Below are 24887 nucleotides of genomic sequence, written 5' to 3'. Positions count from 1 at the left end.
TTCTTACCTTCCTCTTTCCTCCCTTCTTTTCTTCCCTCGTACATTCTTTCCTTGTTTTCTCCTTTCCTTCCTTCATTCTTTTTTCCCATCCTTCTTTCCTCCCTTCCTTTCTCCATTCCTTCCTTCTTCCTTTCCTCCCTTCTTTTTTCCCTTCTCTCCTTCCTTCTTTTTTCCCATCCTTCTTTCCATCTTTCCTCCCTTCCTTCTTTTCTCCATTACTTCCTTCTTTTCTCCCTTCCTTCCTTCTTTTTTCCCTTCCTTCTTTCCTCCCTTCCTTCCTTTTCTTTCTTCCTCCCTTCTTTCCTTCCTTCCTTCTTTTTTCCCTTCCCTCCTTCTTTTCTCCCTTCCTTCTTTCCTTCTTTGCTTCCTTCCTTCTTTTCTTCCTTCCTTCCTTCTTTCCTCCCTTCTTCCCTTCCTCCTTCCTTGACCTGAAGACAGCACAAGGGTTAATAGATAAAGAGCTTCTGCCAGGTTGTTAGAAGGCACACACAAGGAATATTCCCGACCCCCAGGGTCCAGGTCCAGACCCGCGGTTGTGTCATGTTTAACTTTACAAAGTCAGACTGGAGCTCATATTTATATGAAAATGGCTTTATTAGGTTCCTGTGGGGTTTCCGGGGTTCCTGCGGTTCCTGCGGGTCAGAAGCTGAGGGAGAAGGCTCGGTACGACAGGTTGGTGAAGACGTCGATCTTGCTGCTGCTGCCGCCGGCCGTCAGCACCTGCAAACACAAAGCTGGGTTACTGCTGCGTTCAGGGGCCGCGCTGCGTTCAGGGGCCGCGCTGGGTTACTGCTGCGTTCAGGGGCCGAGCTGCATTCAGGGTAGGGCTGAAACGATTCCTCGAATAATTCCATTACAAAAAATGATTCTCTGCCTCGAGGAATCGTTTAACTTTGCAGCTCAAAGCAGGTATTTCGCCGGGACTACGTTTAATGCGGCACAACGCACTGATGCCGCGCACGTAAAGGAAGAAGAAAGAAGCGGATATGTTTGGTTTTAACTAAGAAAAGGCAGAAAATGTCAAAAGTTTGGGAGCATTTCCAGCTGGAACCAAGGCAACACTGTTGCATGTTTCACTGTAAGACAGAGCTGATACAACAGCACGTCCTCAATGCTGCAGCTTCTCCACCAACACCCTGTTTACTCCGAGAGCGTAGGACCGTCACCCCAGACAAGGTGAAATTAAGTTAACGTAGCTCTAATTAATGAGATTAACGTTACGGTAACTTGCTGACATAACGTTAGCCCTGTGGAGGGCTGGGTTTCTGTTAATTAAGACGACTGTCGATGCGGCTAACGCAAAAACGTAATAAAGCTAACTGGGTAGTTTTCAGTTTTAGCTCTGTAGTCATTGATGGATAAAACATCAAGTAGCGCTGGAGCCTAATGTGCTCCAATACAGCAGCTCTCAGGTCTCTAGAACTTATAAATTTGACACAAATGAAAGTTCAATTGAAACACATGGGAAAAACACCTAACCTTTTAAGTGATGTGTGTTATCAGGTGTAATGGCATTTTTAGGTTAGAAACAAGAACATTTCTTGGTAAGATCCTTAGTTTTTTGAGTGAATCAGTGAATTTGGTCGACTGGTGTAAGTTCAGGGTTTTTAAATGCACAGCCATGAACCTACTGTATTATATAATTTAGTCTCAGTAATGTCAATTAACATCTTATGTATATTTATTAGGGCTGTCAAAGTTAACGCGTTAATAACGCGTTAACTTAACGACCTCTTAACGCCGATAATTTTTTTAACGCATGATTAACATGCAGGATAAAAAAAGGCGCATTATATCTTTTCTGGCGCTCGACGGCACCGTAGCTTGAGGAAGAGCATGGTGAACTGAAAGATGGAGAATGAAAAGGGACTTTTGAACGGCAAGTTCACTTTCAAAAAGATGCAGATGGTTCGCTGGACAAAACTAAAGTTATTTGCATGTCGATTTGAAATGAATTACCATCGAAGTACGTTGAGTCTCAAATACTTGCAGCCAAACACACGACCGATGCAGAGAGCCCCCCCCCTTTATTTGTTTGGGATTTATTTTTTGTATCCCCCTGTTTTGATCCCCAGGAGAAGGGGATATTTTTTGAGCCTTTTATTTTCCTCCATATGAGGTTAGACATAATTACATGGAACATTTAACTGACCAATGCACTTCTTGTACAATGTTTGTGATGCATATGGTTCATTGTTTTACATTGAGCTGCTTTAAAAAACAAGGAATCTTAAGTTAGTCTTTACAAGTGTAAAGTTGGGACTACATTGTGTTTGTATTTAAGAAGAAATGTTACATTCAGGTCAAAAGCTTTTTTTTGTGGAAAGTTGATTAAACATTGGCATAAAGCAGCATAATTGCCCTTTATCATGTTGTTAACAGTATTAAAAACATTTAAAAAATACCTAAAGGTAATTTAGAACAGCAAAAAATGTGTGAATAAATGTGCGATTAATCGCGAGTTAACTATGGACAACATGCAATTAATCGCGATTTTAAAAAAATAATCGTTTGACAGCCCTAATATTTATAATTGCTCTTTAACTCTTGTACTGTCTTTGGGTCAAAATGACCTAATTCTCCTGTCCTTCTTTCCTCCTGCTCTCTCCTTACTTCTTTTCTTTCTTCCTTCCTTCCCTTCTCCCTTCCCTCCTTCCTTCCTTCTTTCCTCCCTTCCTTCTTTTTTCCCTTCCTTCCTTCCTTCTTTTCTCCCTTCCCTCCCTCCCACCCTCCCTCCCTTCCTTCCTTCCTTCCTTCCTTCTTTCCTTCCTTCCTTCCTTCCTTCCTTCCTTCTTTCCTCCCTTCTTTTCTTTCCTTCCTTCCTTCTTTCCTTCCTTTCTTCCTTCCTTCTTTCCTCCCTTCTTCCTTCTTTTCTTTTCTCCCTTCCTCCTTCCTTGACCCGAAGACAGCACAAGGGTTAACTAAACAAAAATAGGTTTTATCCGATTACTCGATGGAATTTTCAGTAGAATACTCGATTACTAAAATATTCGATAGCTGCAGCCCTAGTTCAGGCACCGCGCTGCATTCAGGCGCTGCGCTGCGTTCAGGGGCCGCGCTGCGTTCAGGCGCCGCGCTGCGTTCAGGCGCCGCGCTGCGTTCAGGGGCCGCGCTGCGTTCAGGGGCCGCGCTGCGTTCAGGGGCCGCGCTGCGTTCAGGGGCCGCGCTGCGTTCAGGGGCCGCGCTGCGTTCAGGGGCCGCGCTGCGTTCAGGCGCCGCGCTGCGTTCAGGCGCCGCGCTGCGTTCAGGCGCCGCGCTGCGTTCAGGCGCCGCGCTGCGTTCAGGCGCCGCGCTGCGTTCAGGCGCCGCGCTGCGTTCAGGCGCCGCGCTGCGTTCAGGGGCCGCGCTGCGTTCAGGCGCCGCGCTGCGTTCAGGCGCCGCGCTGCTTTCAGGCGCCGCGCTGCGTTCAGGCGCCGCGCTGCGTTCAGGCGCCGCGCTGCGTTCAGGGACCCACCCGGTGCTCGGTGCTGTTGGTGTTGAGCTGCAGCGTGTTGAGACTCTGCGACGTGCAGACGATCTGGGCCTTGATGTCTCCTCCCAGCAGGCAGTGGGACACGTGGGGGCCGTCGCCCACCGTCAGGATCTGCACACACACACACACACGCGCACACACACACACACACACACACACACACACACACACACACACACACACACACACACACACACACACACACACACACACACTTAGAGCCGGGGCTTGGACACCGGACTAGAATGCGGCGGGTCGGGGCGGTTCCGGTACCATGTCCTGGTAGAAAGCCGCCTGGCGCTGGCAGCCGCTCAGAGGGAACACGGATGTCGGCGACAGCGAGCGCAGATGCCACAGGGACAGAGACGGGCCCCCGCCGCACAGCTGGGGGCCACAAGACACAAGACCAGCGTTAGTTAGGATAACATTCAGAAACTATTCATAGGCAGAATCTTAGAAAACAAATGCCTGGTTAAATATCTGTGAAAGAGTAAATTTTTCATTTACAAGTAATAAAATTAAGGAAGCTAATTTTAAATTCATCCACAAATTGTACTTAAAAGAGCCGTCTGTAAGAAATGTCCAAAACTGGTACTGCAGTCACTTTCAAAATATTGTTGAGCGGCGTGTACCCTCCCCCTCCTCCCCCCGACCAGAGGTTGCCAGGTAGGCTGCAGAATGCAGCAGGAATGTAGGCTGCCATGGCTGCGATAATTAGAGCCGAGCTGGCAACCCGGATGCCGAAACAATACTGACTTGGTGATTGGGAGATAGGTGGAGGGTGGAGCTTCAGAAACAATACTGACTTGGTGATTGGGAGATAGATGGAGGGTGGAGCTTCAGAAACAATACTGACTTGGTGATTGGGAGATAGGTGGAGGGTGGAGCTTCAGAAACAATACTGACTTGGTGATTGGGAGATAGGTGGAGGGTGGAGCTTCAGGCCAAAACAAAAAATGACAACATAAACATCAGTTGAGGGCTGCAACTCCTCTTTTTAAACTGGAATATCCTGGCTTGAGTGCTGTTGTCAGTGACATAAGTATTTGAAATGAACATGATTTTTAAATGTGTGTTGACATATCGGGGTCATTTTATGATTCGTTTTATTATTGCTCTTACATACAGCTCCTTTAACTCCAATAAAAATGCATAAAATATCAAAGGATATTTCGTCAAAGTGTCCTAGATGTAAAAAGATGGAGGGGACATTCATGCAGCCGTTTACAAAGTTATTGGAATTCAATTCATTCCCTTACACAATTAGTCCTGGACTAAAAAATTGACTTAAGCAGTAGTTTATATTTATTAAAAGACACTAATTTACAACTAGATAACAAAAAATGCAGCATATTAATTTTTGATCACTTACTTTGCAAAGAATTGTATACTGTACTAAAAAGTAGATTCCGTTTTACTAACGGACCCCCCGTGAGTGTTTCTCACCATCCAGTCCGAGTCCGTGGCCACGCAGCTGATCCACTTCCCGTGCTGAGGCCGAGCGCAGCTCTGAAACACACGGATATAAATCTGTTAGATAAAAAGTGTGACAACAAAACAAGCAGCTTGGTTTTTAAAACTTAAAACTGGGGAGATTTTAACTCTTGCTGTCCGCGATAATATAGAAATCCCCTTAAGAAAACATTCCTTCTCTTTTTTACGTATCGTTACCAATCGCCCCTAAAGTCAAGGAAACCCACTTTAAAATAGCATCAGCTATTTATCCTGTTAATGATTTGTTACACAGAAGTTTAAATTGGAAGTTGATCCTTGCATATTTTGTTCTTCTGAGGCCGAGACCATTGAACATCCTTTGTTCAATTGCTCTTTTTACAAAGTCCTTTTGGTCTGACATTCATAATTGGTTATCTTTAAAAATTGATGAAATTCCAGTTTTTTCTTACAAGGATGTTATTTATTATATGGATAACCTGGATCCTAAAAATTCAAACATTATCAACCTGGTGATTATTTTGTGTAAATATCATATTCACACTTACACGTACCTTGCTGTCCCTGCGTGAATCTGTTATCTTCACTATTGTTGCTGTAATCATTTCCTAATTTTATACCTTTTTCACCCTGCCTTGATCTGTACATTCTTTGTGCTAAATAAAGTAAAAAAAAAAACCAAAAAAAAAAACAAAAAGCAGCTCTGAAACACACCCAAAGATCCTCTATACAGAAGATCACGCATTACCGTTACTGCCAATGGTATGAAATGGTATCCACTTCCTGTCTCCTAAGTGGGCGTGGTCGCCCCTCTCCTCACATCGTTTTGGAACATACAACACTAGATACAGTACAACTTTAATATTTGCGGCTTATTTTGCAGCTCGTTTTTTTTTATCTGCTAATTTAAAGGTATTGTGACATGAAAAACACATTTTTCTTGATTTTTTGTGTTTTGTTGGGTGTCTTGACATCAATTACACCCAAAAAACAACAAACTTTTAACATTCAGTGTATTGTGTGCTTTCTGGGATTTTCCGCATAACTATGCAAAAACGGCGCATGTGGTTTGGTGGCGGGCCGTTACGTAACGGCCCGCTAAATCACCGCCCCCTCCACCCAGCTCCCTGTCTCCTCTCCTCTCCAGCGCACCATAAAGGCTGATTTATGGTTCCGCGTTACACCGACGCAGAACCTACGGCGTAGGGTTACGCTGCGACGCGCTCGGTACGCTGAACCCTACGGCGTAGGCTCTGCGTCGATTTAACGCGGAACCATAAATGAGGCTTAACACGGAGCTGTTTAGAGCCCCTTCTGTTCTCATCAGCGGAGGAAAACTGCTAAGAAGACCCGCGGCCACTGACTGGACTTAAGACAAGGGGACACTGCTGCTTGCATGCCTTTATTTTTATGATTGTTTGCTGTGGTTCTCCGTGCTGCTTTTCCGTGCATGCTTCGCCTGTCGCTCCCGGCTTAACTCTCCGACGCCGCTGTGAGCGTATGGCTGGAGGAGGAGGAGGTTTGGAGGAGGAGCGGAGCTATGATTGACAGGAAAGGGGGAAAAGGAAGCGTTTTTCACGGGGCAAAAAAACACTGTAATAAAAAGCCAGGAATGGAGTACTACAGTGAAGTTTTTCTTGTTACACTCTTTTAGACACATTTGAGGGATGTTGGCCAAGACTTTTAATAGTGTTAAAAGCATGTTAAAAATGATGTCACAATACCTTTAATGTCTATCAACCCAGTACAAGATCATCGGATCAGTCTAATATTCTTTTTTCCCTTCCAAAAAGACTTCAATAATAACCATAACAGTATTATTAAGCAAAGAAGCAAGTTTTATTTTAATTTTAAATTTCAGTTTATCCGATGGGAAAATGACGTTGGCAGTTCTGCAGTGACCGACGACTCTGAATCTCTGAATCAGCACCAGAGAGGAGAGCTATGTATTATTATTATATTATATTATATTATTAGCTATGAGAGCCAAATCTCACGAGAGTGTGTTGCTCAGACAGAGACAGGTCTCAAACAAAGTTAATTTTCTCCTAATCTGTCGGTCTGAAAATTGCCATTTTGGTGTCCGAATGTTCAGAAGGTTTGTGGCTTTTGCAAAACGGGTCCCATATTTACTTAGGTTACTATGGGGCGAAGGAATTGGTAATAATCTGTGCTCACGTTCACTTTTCCCATAGGACTCAATAGACTCAGGAGCTGCTTTATGGCCCTTTTCCACTAGTACCACCTCAGCTCGCTTCTACCCGCCACGCCCCCGTCTTGCGCTTTTCCACTACGGACCAAGGCGGGCCGAGCCGCGTCAAGCAGATACTTTTTCTGTAACCATTCAGGCGAGGTTCTAACCGAGCTGAGCCGGGACTTTTTCTGACGTCATCACATTACAGGCCACTGATTGGTCGGGGGGCGGGGGGCGGGTCCGTCAGACGTTTGAATCAGGAAGCGGGAGTCAGCGCGAGAGCGGCTCGCGGTGATTTTATTATAAAGCGCAAAACGTCTGTTTGGTGATCCAACTCTGAGGTGCAGATGTTCATAAACCTGGTGGCTGTCGAGAAAATTAAAAAAGGGATGTAGGACTTCCGGTTATGGCGCGCTGCTGAGCGGACGTGTGGCAGAGAGCTCCCATGTAAAATCCGTATAATAAAAATCAGAAAGCCTCCAGGACGTACTCCAGACGCAAGAAACAGCTGAAATGCCCGGGCGACCGCAAACTAAAACTTCGAACCCCACTAAATCATCAGGTGGCTCCGGTAGCCCATCGAAGCTAACTAGCTCCGCTGCTAGCAACGAGAACACAAGTAGCTCCGGTCAAATTCTGGACGCTATTCACACAATGAAAGAAGACTTCGTGTCCAGGTTTGATGGGCTATTGGGCGCTATTCAGGGAGTGCAAGGGGAGTTAAAGGCATTGACTGGCCGAATGACTGAAGCAGAAGACAGAATTAGCACGAACGAGGACGACGTAGCATCTCTGAAAACACAGTCAACTAACATGAAAGCAGCTATGAAAGAACTAGCGCTGAAGGTGGATGACTTAGAGAATCGAGCACGCCGCTCGAATATGCGTCTGGTGGGTCTTCCCGAGTCAACAGAAGGACCCGATATGCGTGCTTATTTGGAAAAGTGGATTCCTGAAGTGCTTGGTGAAGACAACTTTCCAGGACCATTGTTGATAGAGCGGGCGCACCGAGTCGGCAGGATTATCAACAGAGCCGGGAATCAACAAACCCCAGCGCGACCCAGAGTGGTGGTCATGAAATTCCTGAACTTCGCTGATAAGGTACGAGTGATGAGAGCAGCGAGGAGCAAAGGAAGGATCCTTGCCGGCGATAAGAGCGTCATGTTTTTCCCCGACATGTCTGTGGAGCTGCTTAAGCGCAGAAAGGTGTTTGATGCTGCAAAGAGAGAGCTGGCTTCTCTCCCTATCCGTGACCTGCGCTACGGAATAATTCATCCAGCCACCCTCCTGGTGACCATCAGGGGAAAACGTCACACTTTTGACACAGCACCTGATGCGGAGGCTTTTGTGAGAAAATTGAAGTCTGACGGAAACGAGGACACGCCGGGCGCTGATTGATTTGTTTAACGCGGTCACAATACAGGTAACTGCTTTTTTTTCTTTTTATTTTCTGGACTGTTTTAACAATGCGGCTGCATTGCGCGCAGCCTGAGCTTTTCCTGGACTGTTAAGACTGTTAAGTCGAGTCTATTGTTTTTGCTGTAAAGTGGCTATATCTGATTTGCAATATATATTAAGTGTTGTGGTATGGTTTTTAAAGGACTCAAGTGCAGGGAGAGAGAGGGAGGCCAGAGGCAGGAGTTCTCAAAAACAAAAGGATTTAATCCAAAAAAGGCAAAACACAAGGCGCTGCAGAGCAGGATAAACAAAAACCAGGAACAGGGAAAACCGACGAGGAGACATGGAGGGAAGAACCAGTACGGACCGACCGGGAACCAAGGAATGACAAGACAAGATATACTGAGGGGATAACGAGACAAGACGAGACACAGGTGTGGACACAATCAGGGCAGATGGGACACAGGCGGGGCAAGACAGAACTGAAAGTTACAAACACTGGGGGGAAGTGTCAAACCCTGACAGTACCCCCCCCTCAAGGGACAGATCCCAGATGTCCCCAGAGTCCTAACCCAGGGTGGGCGGAGGGGGCCTGGAGGAGGGCCCAGGCCACACACGGCCAAAGTTCCGGGGGCCGACCTCGGGACCGGGCAGACCAGCGAGACCGCTCGGGGGGGCGTCCCCGAGGCCTAGGCCTGGGTCTTGGCGGGGGGCGTGACGGGGATTCTTGGCGTGGCTCGGGGACTTGACAGGGCTCGGGAACCTGACGGGGCTCGGGAACCTGACGGGGCTCGGGAACCTGACGGGGCTCTGGGACCGCCTCAGGAACAGAGGGCTGCGGGACCGCCTCAGGAACAGAGGGCTGCGGGACCGCCTCAGGAACAGAGGGCTGCGGGACCGCCTCAGGAACAGAGGGCTGCGGGACCGCCTCAGGAACAGAGGGCTGCGGGACCGCCTCAGGAACAGAGGGCTGCGGGACCGCCTCAGGATCCGGAGTCGGGGCTGACAGGAGACGGGGAGCCGGAGTCGGGACTGACAGGATGCGGGGAACCGGAACAGGAGCAGACAGGATGCGGAGAACCGGAACAGGAGCAGACAGGATGCGGGGAACCGGAACAGGAGCAGACAGGATGCGGGGAACCGGAACAGGAGCAGACAGGATGCGGGGAGCCGGCGTCGGGGGGCAGAGGATCCCCGGAGCTGCCCGAGTGGGGACCCGGGTCCGTGGCGCTGGCTGCGGGGGTACCCGGGTCCGAGGTGCCGGCTGCGGGGGTACCCGGGTCCGAGGTGCCGGCTGCGGGGGTACCCGGGTCCGAGGTGCCGGCTGCGGGGGTACCCGGGTCCGAGGTGCCGGCTGCGGGGGTACCCGGGTCCGAGGTGCCGGCTGCGGGGGTACCCGGGTCCGGGGCGCTGGCCCCCCCTCAAGGGACAGATCCCAGATGTCCCCACAGTCCACATCCAGGGCGGGCTGGGGGGGAACACGGGTCCTCGGAGCTGGCTGAGGGGGGGGACGGGTCCTCGGAGCTGGCTGAGGGGGGGCACGGGTCCTCGGAGCTGGCTGAGGGGGGGCACGGGTCCTCGGAGCTGGAGCAGGAACAGGGGTCGATGCGTCCAGGACCACTGCTAGAGCAGGAACAGGGAGCGATGCGTCCAGGACCACCGCTAGAGCAGGAACAGGGAGCGATGCGTCCAGGACCACCGCTAGAGCAGGAACAGGGAGCGATGCGTCCAGGACCACCGCTGGAGCAGGAACAGGGGGCGATGCATCCAGGACCACCGCTGGAGCAGGAACAGGGGGCGATGCGTCCAGGACCACCGCTGGAGCAGGAACAGGGGGCGATGCATCCAGGACCACCGCTGGAGCAGGAACAGGGGGCGATGCGTCCAGGACCACCGCTGGAGCAGGAACAGGGGGCGATGCGTCCAGGACCACCGCTGGAGCAGGAACAGGGGGCGATGCGTCCAGGACCACCGCTGGAGCAGGAACAGGCTGGGGCTGGCGCTGGCGCCGTCGCTTCCCCTGGGGCTGAGAACCCCCGGGCCCGCCTCGAGCCTGGCGTGTTCCCCAGAAGGGGCGAACAGGCTGGAATGCGTCCAGGACCACCTCGGGAACAGGAAGAGGTGCGTCCAGGGCCCCCACCGGAACAGGCTGGGGCTGGCGCTGACGCCGTCGCTTCCCCTGGGGCTGAGAACCCCCGGGCCCGCCTCGAGCCTGGCAGGTTCCCAGAAAGGGGTCCCCATTTTTCTCTGCCTCTCGGCGGAAGAACTCAAAAAGAGTAATATACTCTCCCGCTGGGTCCATGTTGGTCGGTCCGTTCTGTTGTGGTATGGTTTTTAAAGGACTCAAGTGCAGGGAGAGAGAGGGAGGCCAGAGGCAGGAGTTCTCAAAAACAAAAGGATTTAATCCAAAAAAGGCAAAACACAAGGCGCTGCAGAGCAGGATAAACAAAAACCAGGAACAGGGAAAACCGACGAGGAGACATGGAGGGAAGAACCAGTACGGACCGACCGGGAACCAAGGAATGACAAGACAAGATATACTGAGGGGATAACGAGACAAGACGAGACACAGGTGTGGACACAATCAGGGCAGATGGGACACAGGCGGGGCAAGACAGAACTGAAAGTTACAAACACTGGGGGGAAGTGTCAAACCCTGACATTAAGATTATTTTGAACATTTTGCATGGGGCTCTGTTGCGATTGCTGAGCATGTTGTTCCTCATCACGCCGTCGTGGGTGGACCAGCCCAGCTCCATAGTCAGGCCCGGTTCAGGGGTCTATTGGAAGTGTGACTTTTGGGAGGGGGGTGTGTATTTCGTTTGGGGAAATACACCCTGTTGTGTTCACGTTTTAAGGCACGTATTCTCTTTTTTCTTAGTTAAGTTTTCTTTTCTTTATGTTATATACTCATGTCCATCCCATACATACATTACAGTTACATGTCATGTCATCTGAACTTCAGTTTACTTCTTGGAATGTGAGAGGCTTAAATAAACTCGTCAAGCTTAAACAAGTATTCAGTAGGATTAGACAACTAAAAGCTAAGATAGTCTTTCTGCAGGAGACTCATTTATCACCTGAGGATGTGGTGAAATTGAGGAGGAGATGGTCAGGTCGAGTGTTTTCAGCTTCATTCAGTTCACACTCACGTGGGGTGGCCACTCTGATACATACTTCGTTACCTTTTCATCTTATTAAGGTTGATGAAGATAGATTTGGGAGATACCTTATTATCCAGTGTGAAATTCTCTCAGTTAGGTTAAACCTTGTCAACTTATATGGACCCAATGATGACAATCCTTCTTTTTTCAGAAACCTATTTTTGTCTTTAGCTGATTTGCCGGGTAGTTTCATCATAGGCGGTGATTTTAATTGCACTCTCCAGCCAAAGCTTGATAGATCCACAGGAATAGATAACACCCATGCCCAGACGAGAAAGGAATTATTACAGTATATTAAAGAATTTAATTTAACTGACATATGGAGAAAAATCTATCCTAATCAGTCGACCTTTTCATGTTATTCTGCCACCTGCCAAACATTCTCCAGAATCGACTACTTTTTGATTTCTGCCTCTTTGGCGCCCACAATCTCGAGGAGCTGGTATGACAGTATTATAATTTCAGACCATGCATCGTTTTCATTTTGTCTAAATATGCCTCAGACGCTGAATTTCTCCACGGGGTGGCGCCTTCAATCATTTTGGCTGAGGGAACCAGAATTTGTGGAGTTTATTAGGGCACAAATTGATGATTACTTTAAAAATAACACATCCCAAACATCAGCTGCTATACGGTGGGAAGCATTCAAAGCCTTCCTGAGAGGACAGATGATAAGTTTTACAAGCTTTAAACATAAATCTTGGAGGTTGGAGATGGAACAGCTAGAGAAAAAGATTAAAGAAACTGAATCAAAACACTTCTTAAACCCTTCCCAACAGTCATTTAAAGATCTTAATGAACTTAGAGCTAAATACAATTTGCTATCTGTCAACAAAGCAACTAAAAGTCTGCTGAAATTGAAACAATCCTATTATGAGCAGGGGGAGAAGGCCAGTAAACTCTTAGCTTGGCGTGTTAAACAATTTGAAACTGAAAGAACAATAAATACGATTCGGTTGGATGATGGCTCGGAGACTAGTGACCTTAAAGAAATTAACAACGCTTTTAAAAGGTTTCTATGAGACCTTATACAAAACGGATCTCTCAACCCCAGCTTTACAAAAACAAAACGAATTTTTAGATTCATTGAACATCAGACCCCTTGAGAACAACTTCTTGGCTGATCTAAACCTTGGCATAACCATTGAGGAACTGTCTGCAGCCACTAGGAATATGAAAGGGGGAAAGACTCCAGGACCCGATGGGATCCCCATCGAAATTTATAAATTATTTCCAGAAACATTACTGCCACCTCTACTTGAAATGTATAAGGAGTCCTTAGGCAACGGGTCTCTCCCCCCCTCTCTAAATATGGCAGTGATTACACTTCTGTTAAAACCGGGTAAAACGTCTACACTTTGTACATCATATAGACCAATATCACTTCTTAATAACGACCTCAAAATTCTTTGCAAAATATTAGCTAGACGGTTAGATACACTTCTTCCTCAAATGGTGCACCAGGATCAAAATGGCTTTGTTCAGGGACGACAGGGATTTCATAATATACGACGAGTGCTTAACATTGTGTTTGAAAAGTCAGGCTGTGCGGACGCTGCTATCTTGTCATTGGATGCCGAGAAGGCCTTTGACAGAGTGGAGTGGCACTTCCTGTTCGAGGTACTACAAAGATTTGGTATAAAAGGGGAATTTCTCAGTTGGATTAGACTACTTTACGTTAACCCTCAAGCTGTAGTTTTAACAAATGGACTGTCTTCAGCACCTTTTAAGTTGTACAGGGGCACAAGACAAGGTTGTCCCTTGTCTCCTCTGTTATTTACCTTGGCTATTGAGCCACTTGCCATGGCAATTCGAAATCATACTGCTTTTACCGGCATAAGGATAGGAGACATGGAACATCGTATAGCCCTATATGCTGATGACGTAATCTTGTTTTGCTCTAATTTGAAACAGACACTACCAACTTTACTAGACATATCTAACTACTTTGGCACTTTTGCAGGATACAAAATAAATTACTCCAAATCTGTAATATTATTCATGGATGAAAAGGATCGACTAAACCCTCCAATTCGTACTCCTTTCACGGTTTCACACAATGGTTTCACATACCTGGGTGTTAATGTTGCTCCCACCACCTACAAAATTGTTCCTAATAACTACAATACTTTAACAGATAAGATCACCCAACTTATAAATAGATGGAATCATTTGCCCATTTCAATGATCGGGCGAATAAATGTATTGAAGATGTCAATTTTACCTAAATTTATGTATCTGTTCCAATCTATCCCACTCGCTCCTCCATCCTCACTCTTTAATTCACTTAGAAAGCTTTTTTCTAACTTTGTTTGGAACAATAAGCGCCCCAGGCTTAAGCTCTCGCTACTGTACTTGCCATATGAGAGAGGTGGTTTACAATTACCAAATCTTGAGTGGTACTACTGGGCTGCTCAAATCAGGGCAGGGATGTTTTATTTTGAGAGAAACCACCCCCCAGCCTGGGTTTCAATAGAAGCACATTCAATTAACATTCCTTTAAACTTATATGTATATTCTGCCAAAAAAAAAGAACTACTCAAACATACTAAAAATCCTTTCCTCAGAAATACAGTACTAATCTGGCATAATGCTCTTGCATATCTGGGAGAAACAACTAAACTGTCTCAATTTTCTCCAATTTTTGGTAATCACGAATTCCAGCCTGGTAGAGCAGATCTAGGTTTTAAAATCTGGGCTTCCCAGGGTATAGCCAAGATAGCTGACCTCTATAATGAAAACGCAATTCTCATGTCATTTGAGGAGCTCAAATCGAAATATGGGATTCCTGCAAAACATTTTTTTAAATATCTTCAACTTAGAAGCTTTATCCTTTCCAAACAGAGTAATAATTTGAATCTTCCTCCCCTATCCACACTAGAGGACTACTCTTTGAGGTTTTTACATTCTAGAGGGCAGGTTTCCTTATTTTATAAGCTTTTTGTAAGCAAGTCTAAAGAGTCATCACAACGCTTGTTTAAAGCATGGAGAATAGACTTGCAGGGAAATTTAACAGAGGAGGAATGGTCCAAAGCATGTTCTCTAGCTCAGACTCAATCCATAAACACAAACTCCAAACTGCTGCAATACAAATGGCTAAGCCGTCTATACATAACACCAGCTAAGCTTCACCACTTTAACTCAAACATACCTGATACCTGCTTCAAATGCAAGGACCTAAAAGGTACCTTATTTCACTGTATGTGGGATTGTCCACAGATACTTTCTTTTTGGAGGAAAGTTTTGGACCTGGCTAGCCGAATCACAGGTGAAGAGATACCTCTCAGTCCTAAAATGTGTCTACTAAATCTCTATCCAGAGGACTTCACTACCTCCAAAAAAATTAGATCTCTTCTGAATATTTGTTTTCTAGAAGCCAAACGTTGTATAGCTTGCTCGTGGAAATCAGATACACCCTGTGCCACTTCCCAGTGGTTGAAGGGAATGACTTTTTGCTTAGCTTTGGAGAGGATAAGCTACACAATAAAGAACAGACTTGACAAGTTTTTGGAAATTTGGTCCACATTCTATAACTTCCTTCAGAATAACAATATAGAAGTTGACGGATGGAAGGGTGATAAAATGGATTAAGGCTGAGTTTTTTTTTTTTTTTTTTTTTTTTTTTTTTTTCTCCTTTGATTTAATCTAATTTGATTTAATAAAGTAATGATTAATTTATTTTATTTAATAATTGTATCGATTTCATTCTGCTTTCTTCCTTTAAACAATGTAATTAGTCAATGTAATCCTACGGACTGTATACTGTGTCACGAACAACTGGATTCTACACTTATCACTATTCATTACAGAGCTGTTTTTTTTTGTTTTTTTTTCTTCCTTATTATGTGCCTTGTTGTCTTGTTCTGTATTGTCTGTTATATGAACAAAATTCTTAATAAATACATGTTTAAAAAAAAAAAAAAAAGGGATGTAGACGGGCTGTTTTACTCTCTGCCGCTCGCGGCTCCAGCTGATTTCTCATCAGCGCCGACATGAACAAAGCGGTTGCACAATCGAGTACGTCACAGCAGCTTCACCCCAACCCCCCCACTTCTCCCTTGGCTGTGGAAAAACAAACGGGGACAAAACGGGTAGAGGCGTGACGAGCCGAGTCGGGCTGAGTAAGTACTAGTGGAAAAGCGCCATTAGTCTCATAAAGGGGCGGGGCAGTGGGGAAACCCACGTGACACAGATACAGGAAACACAACCGGAGTGGGGGGTAGAGTTTATAAAACGTCTCTGACACACCACATGGTTCAGGCCCGAGGACCAATCAACTCGCTCCCTCGGGTCACGTGACTCACCTCGTACTTGTAGATGTCGATGCAGTGAACGCACTGACCCGTCCTGCTGTCTGGAACACACATTAACATTAACATTTACATTAACACACCTTCATCACCATCAGCCTCATCACCATCATCCTCATCCTCAGATGAAGAGCAGCTGTCACTCACCCCACATCCTGACGGCTCCGTCTTCTCCTCCAGACAGAAGCTCCGCCTCCCGCTCCCTCATCGCCAAGCAGTGGACGTAATCAGTGTGTCCCTGGAGGACCGACTAACACACACACAAAGATTGTATTTAGCCAAACCCATTTTACAATTCAAACAAGGTTCTCTTATTATTATATTATCGTTACCTTATAGACTTAAGAATACATTCATTCCAGATACAGAAGACTCTAATTTGAGTTTACAACATATTTATTTTTATCTTTTTCTTTTCCACGACACATTGGGTTTTCTTTTCCACGTCTATGTAGGAAAGTGTATCCAAAGATGGTTCTTCTTCTTCTTCTCCCCCCCCAGAGCAGATCCCTGCGTTTCTCTATGTAACTTAGTTTTTAATGTACGTGAACCTAGAGCTCTGCGTTAACGGCATCAGCCTCTAACTCTGAAGCTGCATCTTCTGGATCTGATTCCTGCTGCAGCGACTGGGATTGAGGACTAACGTCACCCAGCAGAACTAAACCAGAGAAACTACTGAAAACATGGACATTAAACCAGAGAAACTACTGAAAACATGGACATTAAACCAGAGAAACTACTGAAAACATGGACATTAAACCAGAGAAACTACTGAAAACATGGACATTAAACCAGAGAAACTACTGAAAACATGGACATTAAACCAGAGAAACTACTGAAAACATGGACATTAAACCAGAGAAACTACTGAAAACATGGACATTAAACCAGAGAAATTACTGAAAACATGGACATTAAACCAGAGAAACTACTGAAAACATGGACATTAAACCAGAGAAACTACTGAAAACATGGACATTAAACCAGAGAAACTACTGAAAACATGGACATTAAACCAGAGAAACTACTGAAAACATGGACATTAAACCAGAGAAACTACTGAAAACATGGACATTAAACCAGAGAAACTACTGAAAACATGGACATTAAACCAGAGAAACTACTGAAAACATGGACATTAAACCAGAGAAACTACTGAAAACATGGACATTAAACCAGAGAAACTACTGAAAACATGGACATTAAGGATCTTTGCTACAACGTTTCGTCTCACTTTGGTCAACGAAAATGAAGAAACATTTTAGCAAAGTTTTTATTCTGTAATCTACATTTTAGTCTAGTTTTTATTCGTCTACGATATTGCATTATATATTTAATCATCGTTATCGTCACATGACCAGCATTTTAGTTGCGTCTCGTCTCCCTCAGGTGATAAAGGTTCGTTGACGATGATATTTAGTCCTAATTTTCGTGATGAAAGCAACTTTAGCGTGAAGCACCTTGAAGACTCCGTGTTCCAGGTCCAGGATGTGGATGTTGTTGTCTCCGCCTCCGAGGGCCAGGCTGTTGTCCTGAAACACACACACGCACACACACACACACACTCCTGGTGTCAGCCGTTCACTTCCTGTCATAGTTGTGGTTCGAGCGGCTCCTCACTTTTGTGTTGACGACCATGGAGTTGATCTCCGGGATCTCCAGGCTGAACCTGCAGAGACAGAGACGTGAGTCTGGACGGAGGGATGGATGGATGGATGGATGGAGGGACGGTTGTAGGCAGTGGTGTACAGTAACGAAGTACAAGTACTTAGTTACTGTACTTAAGTAAGATTTTTGAGAATTTGTACTTTTATTGATACTTTCATTTTTCTGTACTTTTACTTTTACTTTGTTACATTTTCAAGGAAAAAGAAATCGTACTTTTAATCCGCTATATTTAAAATTGGACACATCGTTACTCGTTACAAATTAAAGTCTTACATTAAATGAAAATGTAGGCCATTGCCGACTACACCGACGCAGAGCTACGGCGTAAGGTGTGCGTCGATTTAACGCGGAACCATAAGGCGGACGTAATTGAGGCCACAATGAGAAATTAATCGGGAAGGGGGGCGCGGGAATTGCCCGGCGGCGACTCCGTGAAGAGACACCTGGGGCGGACGGGGCGACTCGGCCTCCATACCGAGAAGGAGGGGGAGCTGCGCCGCAGAGGCGGGCCGGAAGGCCGGAGGAACCGCCGTCGCGTCGAGGACCGACGAGGACCGAGCGGCAGCCGACGCGTGTCCATGGTAGGACTGGGCGATATATCGATATTTTAATATATATCAATATATTTTTTAAACGCGATATGGTACGAGACAATATCGTTTATATCGATTTTTAAACTTTTTTTTTTTTTTTTTTTTTACAATTTTGATATAGCTTATTTTGTGACAAATTGACTTGAATGTTTTATTTGAGATTTGCACAAATGTTTTGTTATTTGCACAACTGTCAACCTCAGTGGAAAAGTCTGCCTGTTACTGTCTACATTGTATTAATTGCACAGTGTATTTTAATTTAATTGTTATGCAGGAAAGGGATATTTGTTTTGTTTTATTCAAGAAGCATTTTTATTCTATATATGCAGGCAGTTTATTTTTATTTCATTTGTTTTATACATTTTGATATTGTGCAGACCTCTGTTAATAAAGGAACCTGTGTGACATTTGGCACGAGGCTTTGTATTAAAACTGACTGTTTTTTTAAGGGTTTGCCTCAGAAAAAAATTAAGCTAACAGAGATGCTATGCTATAATGCTTTGGGGGAAACCCCAATTATGGCACAGAAAAAATATCGATATATATCGAGTATCGCCATTCAGCTAGAAAATATCCAGATATGACTTTTGGTCCATATCGCCCAGCCCTAATCCATGGGCACCATTCTTTCATTCCACCCCTTCTAAGGTGGTTTTGGCATTTAAAAGTTCAATCAGTTCAAGAGTCTCCTTCATCCTCCTTCAGCTGGGGTTGATACTACAGGCTGGGGGTGTACCTGTCAGCGGGGCCAATGGGGTACAGCAGCAGTGATGAGCAAAGGGAGAAATTAAAATGGGGTAATGGAGACAAACGCTAAAGGGGTCAGAATAATATCACCATTATTTAGAGTTGTAAGCAAATTCTTGGAATAAAGCCACTCTCAACAGCATGACAATGTTGGGACTTCATTTCTTTGCAATCCTTTTGAAAATTATTTTGTACTTTGAATTTTGTACTTTTTTACTTTTGTACTTAAGTACATTTTACACCATGTAGTTTTGGTACTCTATTATATTTAATTTGAGGTACTTTTTACTTTTACTTAAGTAATTTTCAAGCAGAAAATCTGTACTTTTCTTAAGTACAATATTTTTGTACTTTTTCCACCTCTGGTTGGAGGGATGGTCAGTTAGAGGGACGGACGGTCAGAGAAATGGACGGATGGACAGTCAGATGGACGGTCCATCAGGGGGACAGACGGACGGACGTCGGTCCTCCTTACTTGTAGTTGGGTCTCTTGGTCCACAGCGGCTTCACGTTCTGCGGAGACAGACATGGTGAGACGAGCGTCCCCCGGGGACACCGGGGATTGTGGGTAACCGGGGCGTCACCTTCTTGCTGAGCTCCGTCCAGCTCCAGGCGCTGACCTCGCCGTTCCCCGCGCTCAGCAGGACGCCGTCCGAGGACCGCAGGCTGAAGACCGGACCTTCGTGGGCTGAGGGGGGGCATCAGAACCAGAACCAGAACCAGAACCAGAACCAGGCCGGGACATCAGAACCAGAACCAGGCCGGGACACCAGGAGGACACCAGGACACAGGGACAGGAGACGGGTCGGTGAGACCAGGACAGAGCCCACACGGTAACGGACTACACATCCCACCAGGCCCAACTCACCAACTATCACTCACTATCACTGTGGCCACGGTTACATGAGGTTTTTTAATTCTGAATTAATTATTACGAATTAAACTATTTTCCTTCGAGTTTACATGGAAATAGTAATTCCGAATTGAGGTTCTGATGGAAAACACGGTTGATCGGCTTTATCCAATTCCTCTTCAGGTCTGGGGGTTGGGAAGGTTCTGATTGGATAGGGGGGCGGACCGGAAGTTACGTCTACCGGAAGAAAAACAAACTTAGCCGCTAGAACTTTGAAAAGTTCACAATTTTTATGTTTCCTGTTTCCATCTGTTCTTTAATTATTTCCAGATCCTCCAAGATATTTACTAAATAAATGGTCTCTGCTCTTGACCACCGTTTACTGCGTGCTGCCATCTTGAAACTTTGTTTGGAAAACAAGCCCAGCGTGGAATATAAGCGTCATGGAGACAGACGGGCGAGGGAACGAGCAGAAAGAAAGACCGGAATTAATTTAAAGTGGAATGAGTGTTTACATGATCATGGAATTATTCTATGCAGACTTAAAATCGGAATAAACCAGCCACTTACTTCGGAATTAAGTTTAATTGGGAATGGCCGTTTTCATTCGGAATTAGGTGTTTACGTGGTAATCTTTACTCATTTTAAATCTGATTTAATTTTAATTCTGAATTAAAGAGGAATTAAAGTTCCCATGTAAACACACTAATTGTTTTGTTTGTCATGTATAATGTATGTCTGTTAAGTATTAAGAGTTAATTTGTGTGTTGTGTGTATGTCAGACCCCAGGAAGAATAGCTAAAGCCGGGCATACACTGTGCGATTGTCGGCTCGTTTTGAGCCGATTTTCCTGTCGTGCGACTATTTTTTAGATCGGGCCGGATTTCGACCCAATCGTTGCTCGTGCCTCGTGCAGCAAACGTGGGGTAACGACGAGAGGGTAACACCTCACGACGAGCTCCCGATCACAAATCGTGTGCTCGCAAGAAAATCTAACGTGTTTGAAATCCTGGTCGCTCCTCGTGAAGGAATCACACAGTTGAAGCAGCTATGACCCGATTTGCCTCATCCTTTCACAGAGAGCATGCACAATCTCTGATGTCACGTCAAAAACTATTATTTGTAGTTTAAAGTGTTGCAAATTCACATTACAAATCATGTTTTAATAGCAGAAAAAAAGACTGCATTTCCCACGTCTGCCCAACCATACGCATACGGCGTAGGTTACGCGGCGACCCGCACCGTACGGGGTGCGTCGCCGCGTACCCTACGCCGTAGGCTCTGCGTTGGTGTAACGCGGAACCATAAATCAGCCTTTAGTGTGTGCTGTTCTGAACTTCTCTGTGTCTAAAAATGATGTGCAGTGCCCACCCAATCAGAAACGGTACAAATATTTTGGGAATTTTTTTTATATATATGAAAAAAATTTAACTATAAAAAAATAAAGGATCCCCATAACCTTTGATCGGGTGGGCAGGACGCACGTTTGGGTTGGAACAGCCTACCCGTGCCCCAAAACCGGCCTCGAGTTCCAGTACACAGAGGTCCGACGTGAGGATTATGATTGTATAGTGTGAGCAGACGGAGCATCAGAGCATCGGGTCGTACAGTGTGAGACCATAAATCGTGGGCTGTGAACTTTTGAACTTCGCGATCTAGTCGTGCAGTGTGAGATGGGGCTGAATCAAACAATTTAAAATATCGCACAGTGTATGCCCAGCTTGATGCTGTTGCTAATGCTAATGGAGATCCTAAACAAAACAAACAAACAAACAAACAAACCTGTGAAGGTCAGAATCGGCCTCTGGTTGTCCGCCGTGGCCTCTGGACTCAGCGCCGCCGACAGGCTGCAACACAAGTAGACGGTGAGCCTTCACGTGGGCGGGGCCTCGCCGCGAACCGTCTGGGTCGCGGGGTCCAGGACCCAGACGGGTCGTGGCGAGGCCCCGTCTGGGTCCTGGACCCCACGACCCGTCTGGGTTCTGCTCACCTGAACAGGGCGATCTCGCCGTAGTTGTTCCCCGCCGCCAGGAAGCGTCCGCAGGGAGAGAAGCTCTGGGAGAAGACGGACATGTGGAGCAGCTGCATGGAGAAAGAGAGAGAGAGAGAGAGAGAGACGGGTCAGAACCACCTAGACCCAACCAGGACCGGACCAGGACCGGCAGCATCAACTCAGAACATGCACGTGTGCAGAACTCGGCTACCTCCAGCTTTATTTACCCGGACCAGCGGGTCCTCCACCGACGCCCTTCTCTGTTATTGGTCTGGTCAGTCTGGGTCTGATCTATTTGTATGATAATTATCCGATTTGTACGATAATTATCGCTTTTGTACGATCAATAGCTGAAACTACGGTAATAAATGTAAAAACATCAGCGGATACACGATAATTATCGTATTCGTTCGATAATTATTGTATTGTACGACAATTATCGTATTCATTATTTTTTTAATCATCGTATTTGTATGATAAATATCGTATTTGTTCGATAATCATCGTATTTCTATGATAATTATCAACTGCAAACATGTTAAAGGAAATTCTATAATGAAAAGAAAAAAAATGTTTCTGGACTTTCATACAGTAATGTTTGTTTATGTGAAGTACTTTATTGAGATTATAATTTAGCTGTTTGAAATTTATGTTTAAGTCTGCCATTTTATTGAAGTTATATTATTGTTCAATGTTGCATTTGTGAATTTGTACAGTTGAAAAATGTACAGATGTACAGGAGTTGGGAAAATATATAAACATACACTGCTATCGTTTAATTTGAAAGGAAGAGTATGGAAAAAAGGAATTTATAAATCATTTTTCGTTACTATTGCTTATTCTGTTTAAAGGAAATGGGATTGTTTATGTTGTTTCACACGGACGGCTTCAGGTGAAGCACCGCACATGCGCAGTTGATGTACCTGATGTACCACTTTGTAATGAGTGTTTAATAAAGTTCCCTGTGAATAATAATGGTAATACTCAACCGTCTAGTTTGTATAATTAAGGAAGATAGAACAAACTGAAACATACGGGACCAGAGAAAAGGGTTAACTTCACCTCTACGGGACCCATCCTGCACGTCCGAGTTGTTCTGGTCCCAAAGAAACTCCGAAACTGAAGGAAAAACAGAGAAAAACCCGCAGGAAGACGGACAGAAGCGAAGCTGCGCGGCGAGGAGGGAAACAGAACAAGCGCAGCGCGCTGATGACGTCAGCGACCCGCGGGGCATTCTGGGACATGTAGTAAAACGCCAAGAAGCAGATAGAAGAGCTTTGAGGCAAATACAGGATAGAAAATAAATAATTTACATTTTTTATTCATTCATTTTTGTCAACCTATCGACTTTTTTATTTATTAATTTTTTTGTATTTCTACATCGCTATTTTTTTTACTTATTTAGCTGAATACAGAAAAAAAATGTATCTAAAAATACTTTCTTTCAAAATTAAAAAAGAACCATTAATCAATGTTTGCAAATGTATTTTTCTCTTTTTTGGACATTTCAAAAATAAAAAAAAAATTGGGAGAATGTTATCTGGTCAAATTAAACCAAAACAGAACTTTTTGGTAGAAACACAACTTGTCGTGTTTGGAAGAGAAAGAAAGCTGAGTTGCATCCAAAGAACATTATTTATTATTATTATTATTATCATTATTATTAACCTATTAGCATTCTATTAGAATCACCACACCATACCTATTATTAGAATTCTAATGAATTCTAATGCTGGTAAAAAAGACTGTTGTGTGCTACGGAAGAGTATTAGGGCCATGTAGGAGAAAAAATATTTGAGAGGGGAAGATTTTTTTGTTGTTGTGCACTTCGAGAAGTCGAAATGTCGAGATTAATGTTGAAATACAATTTCAAGAATCAAGTCGAAAATTTCATGTATAAAGTCGAAATTTCCTGAATAAAGTCGGAATGTCGAGAATAAAGTTGACATACATTTTGACTTTTTTCTCAAAATTGTATTTCGACATTAATCTCAACATTTCAATTTTTTTCTCAACATTTCGACTTTTCTCGACATTTCGACTTTATTCTGGAAGTGCATAATGAAAAAGAAATCTTCCTCCTCTAAAATAATATTTTTATTTTTCTCCTGCCTGGCCCTAACACTCTTCCGTACTGTACAGGGCCATGTATGACTGGAATTCATTTCCCAAACACACACAAACAAACAGCATAAGAACATTCAAATTATTAGTTGAGCAACATCTTTTGTATCAGTATAAGTAAAAATGATAGAACATTGAAATAGAGATCACAAAACAAGCAGCTTGCTGAGACTGATTGTCTGACATGCTGGAAATTGAAACATAGTTGGTTATGACTGTTGTTGAATGTATTTTTTTCTTTCTTTTTTCTGTATTAGATCAGTTGTGAAGTTCTAGACTACAAATGAAATGAAATTGTGGACTGCTTTTCAGACCTTTTGACGACCTCAGATGAACTTAACTGTGCAGTGTTTTTGTTTTGTTTTGTTCTCATTTCGCTATCTTCATTTTTTGGAATGTCTCTGCTTTTTTAGTATTTTTAATTTGATATTCTCTTTATCTAGTGGAAATTTATTTGGTTAGCTTTTATTATGTTATGTTTAGTACTGTATTATTTTAAAATGTTGGCAGACCCCAGGAAGAATAGCTGCAGTCATGCTGTAGCTAATGGGGATCCTAATTAAACAAATAAACAATTAAACCTATGAAGCAACATTTACATGATGGAAAAATTGACTTTCTCGCTTAGATTAGATTTGGACAAATTTAAGAATTTCTGGAAACACTGGGTTGAATTCGTGTCACCATTGAGAGCAGACTTAGTAATAGCAGTACAATGTAGTAATACATTTTAAAGATTCCCTTGGTTCTTGCTACAAAATTTTAATTGTTCATTGTTCATTTATAAAAAAAAAAAAAAAATGTAAAAAAGAGATTGAAACAGGACTACGGTCTGAGAAAGTGGGAAAGATGGATGAGGTACAATGTGTTTGTCTGTTTATCTATTCTCTCTCTGTTTCACTTTAACTTTTCAGATGCA

The 24887-nt window shown here is 44.5% G+C and overlaps 1 protein-coding gene across 1 annotated transcript; it reads right to left on the bottom strand.

The window, feature by feature from the left end:
- Positions 1-575: 575 nt before the first annotated feature.
- thoc6 (THO complex 6) lies at positions 576-23036 on the bottom strand. The gene is made up of 13 exons (XM_061712689.1): positions 22907-23036; positions 21842-21933; positions 21634-21698; positions 19583-19686; positions 19474-19511; positions 17611-17659; positions 17451-17522; positions 16138-16240; positions 15985-16034; positions 4919-4981; positions 3746-3856; positions 3455-3583; positions 576-720 (listed from the first exon to the last, which is right to left on the bottom strand). The coding sequence occupies exons 1-13, from the start codon at positions 22919-22921 to the stop codon at positions 640-642; spliced, it is 972 nt and encodes a 323-aa protein (XP_061568673.1). The 5' UTR covers positions 22922-23036; the 3' UTR covers positions 576-639.
- Positions 23037-24887: the final 1851 nt, after the last annotated feature.

This window comes from Cololabis saira, chromosome 21 (assembly GCF_033807715.1).
Source record: "Cololabis saira isolate AMF1-May2022 chromosome 21, fColSai1.1, whole genome shotgun sequence".
NCBI lineage: Eukaryota > Metazoa > Chordata > Actinopteri > Beloniformes > Belonidae > Cololabis > Cololabis saira.
This window is presented reverse-complemented; position numbering and strand designations above follow the sequence as displayed.

Coding starts and splice junctions, on each gene's coding strand:
- thoc6 (XM_061712689.1), bottom strand. Junction 16,035..16,137: donor CGGAGCCGTCAGGATGTGGG/GTGAGTGACAGC, acceptor TGTGTGTTCCAG/ACAGCAGGACGGGTCAGTGC. Junction 3,584..3,745: donor CGGCTTTCTACCAGGACATG/GTACCGGAACCG, acceptor GTGTGTGTGCAG/ATCCTGACGGTGGGCGACGG.